The 2,209-nt window shown below is 46.5% G+C and overlaps 1 protein-coding gene across 1 annotated transcript; it reads right to left on the bottom strand.

The window, feature by feature from the left end:
- Positions 1-193: 193 nt before the first annotated feature.
- Positions 194-2,016, bottom strand: EMH_0066170 (uncharacterized protein; the record flags this gene model as incomplete). The annotated part of the gene is made up of 2 exons (XM_013498472.1): positions 194-687; positions 1,515-2,016. The coding sequence occupies 2 exons, from the start codon at positions 2,014-2,016 to the stop codon at positions 194-196; spliced, it is 996 nt and encodes a 331-aa protein (XP_013353926.1).
- Between the last annotated feature and the right edge of the window lie 193 nt (positions 2,017-2,209).

Raw genomic sequence — 2,209 nt, 5'->3', positions numbered from 1 at the left:
ATATATATATATATATATATATATATATATATATATATATATATATATATATATATATATATATAATTATGCTGCTGCTGCTGCAACTAATGCTATTGATGCTGCGGGTGTTGTTACTTCTGCTGCTTCTGCTGCTGCTGCTGCTGCTGCTACTTCTGTTGCTGCAGTTGCTTCTGCTTCTTTTGCTGCAGTCTCAGCTGCTGCTGCTTTCTGCTACTGCTGCTCCTGCTCCTGCTGCTACTGCTGCTTCTGCTGCTTCTGCTGCTGCTGCTACCGCTACTGCTACTGTGCTGCTGCTGCTGCTGCTGCTGCTGCTGCTGCTGCTGCTGCTGCTGCTGCTGCTGCTGCTGCTGCTGCAGCAGCAGCTTACATCCTGCAGCGAGTATCCTTCGGGGCACATTTTGTTAGCCGCAATAATTTGTTTGGTGGTGCAGATGCCGCCTGGTTCTGCTGCTCCTTCTGAGCACTGCCAGAGTGGTGGCTCAGCAACAGCTTTCATACACACTGTGTCTCCTGCTGCTGCTGCTGCTGCTGCTGCTGCTGCTGCTGCTGCTGCTGCTGCTGCTGTAGGAGATGATACAGATGCTGTTACTTCTGCTGCTGCTGCTGCGTGGTATTGAGGAGGACACAAAGGGATAGGCTGCACCACCGTCCGCCGTAAACAACCCTTGTCGTAGGGCTCAAACCCTAAACATAAATATATTTAAAATTTATATATACAAGGGTTTAGGGTTTAGGGTTTAGGGGGGTTTGGTAGTATGGGGTTAGATGTATGTATGAATTTTTTTTTAAAAAACCACTCATTTATCAGCTATATGTTTGGCTTTCTTACTTTCTAGGGTTTAGGGTTTAGGGTTTACGAGGGTTTAGGGTTTACGAGGGTTTAGGGTTTAGGTACCATCGGGGCATATTCTTTCCGGCAGCACAGAGTCTGTGACGATGCAGGCGCCTTGCTGGCTTTGAAAGGAGCCGTAGGGACACACCACCTGACACAGGCAACCGAGGGTTTAGGGTTTAGGGTTTACGAGGGTTTACTAGGGTTTACGAGGGTTTACGAGGGTTTACAAGGGTTTAGGGTTTATAAATATTTATTGTTCCAGTCGTAGAATAAACAATTCCTTGAATTTAAAAATTTTTTTAAAAAGAAAAAAATTTCGGGGTTTAGGGTTTAGGGTTTAGGGTTTAGGGTTTAGGGTTTAGGGTTCAGGGTTTAGGGTTTAGGGTTTATACCTGTGGTTTGACGGCGTGAACTTTAAGACATTCTCCATCAACCATATCAAACCCTCGCGGACAAGACAGCAGAATTTCTCCCGCTACAGGCTGCTCTGCATGCAGTGTTTTTTTTGTTAGTTTTATATTTTTTGGGGTTTTTTCTGCTGCTGCTGCTTTTGTGTTTATACACAAAAATAATAGTAGTAGTAATATTTTTTTTGTTTTTTTTTTTGTTTTTGTTTTTGGTTTTTGTTTTTGTTTTTGTGTTAAGGTGCTTTGGTTTGTGCTGCTGCTGTTTATACTTTTTAGGGGAGTTGGTGGGGGGGGGAGGAATGATGATGCTGCTGCTGCTGTTGCTGCTGTTGCTGCTGTTGGTGCTGCTGCTGTTGGTGCTGCTGCTCTTGGTGCTGCTGCTGTTGGTGCTGCTGTTGCTGCTGCTGTTGCTGCTGCTGCTGTTGGTGCTGCTGCTGGTATGCTTGCTGCTGATCTAGGGGCTGCTGCTGCCTTCTCAGGCCCCATACTAACTGTTGCTGCTGCTGCTGCTGTTGGTGCTGCTGCTGTTGCTGTTGCTGCTGCTGCTGCTGTCTTGGGTTTTGCTGCTGCTTGTCCTCCAGTTGCAGCAGCAGCTCCTGCTGCTGCTGCTAATGGCAGCAGCAGCTCTTGCTGCTGCTGCTGCTGTGTCTGCTGCATAAAGAGTGCATCAGAAATAAACTGTTTCTGCTGCTGCTTCTCCTGCTGCTGCTGCTGCTGCTGCTGCTGCTGTTGCTGCTGCTGCTGCTGGCGCCGCCTCTTGGCGAGAGCCATCGCCCCTACATGCTAAACCCTAAACCCTAAACCCTAAACCCTAAACGTTATTTTGTGAGGGATGTCTGTTTTGAACTGACATCGTGTAGAAGATAGAAACGAGGGTTTAGGGTTTAGGGTTTAGGGTTTAGGGTTTAGTGTGTGTCGAGGGTTTGTGATATATACTTAAACAACCAAACAAAACCCTAATTAT

Source organism: Eimeria mitis, genomic scaffold (genome assembly GCF_000499745.2).
Source record: "Eimeria mitis Houghton genomic scaffold, Emh_scaff3445, whole genome shotgun sequence".
Classification (NCBI taxonomy): Eukaryota; Apicomplexa; class Conoidasida; order Eucoccidiorida; family Eimeriidae; genus Eimeria; species Eimeria mitis.
Note: the sequence above shows the minus strand (reverse complement) of the source record. Positions and strands in the feature narration are given on the sequence as shown.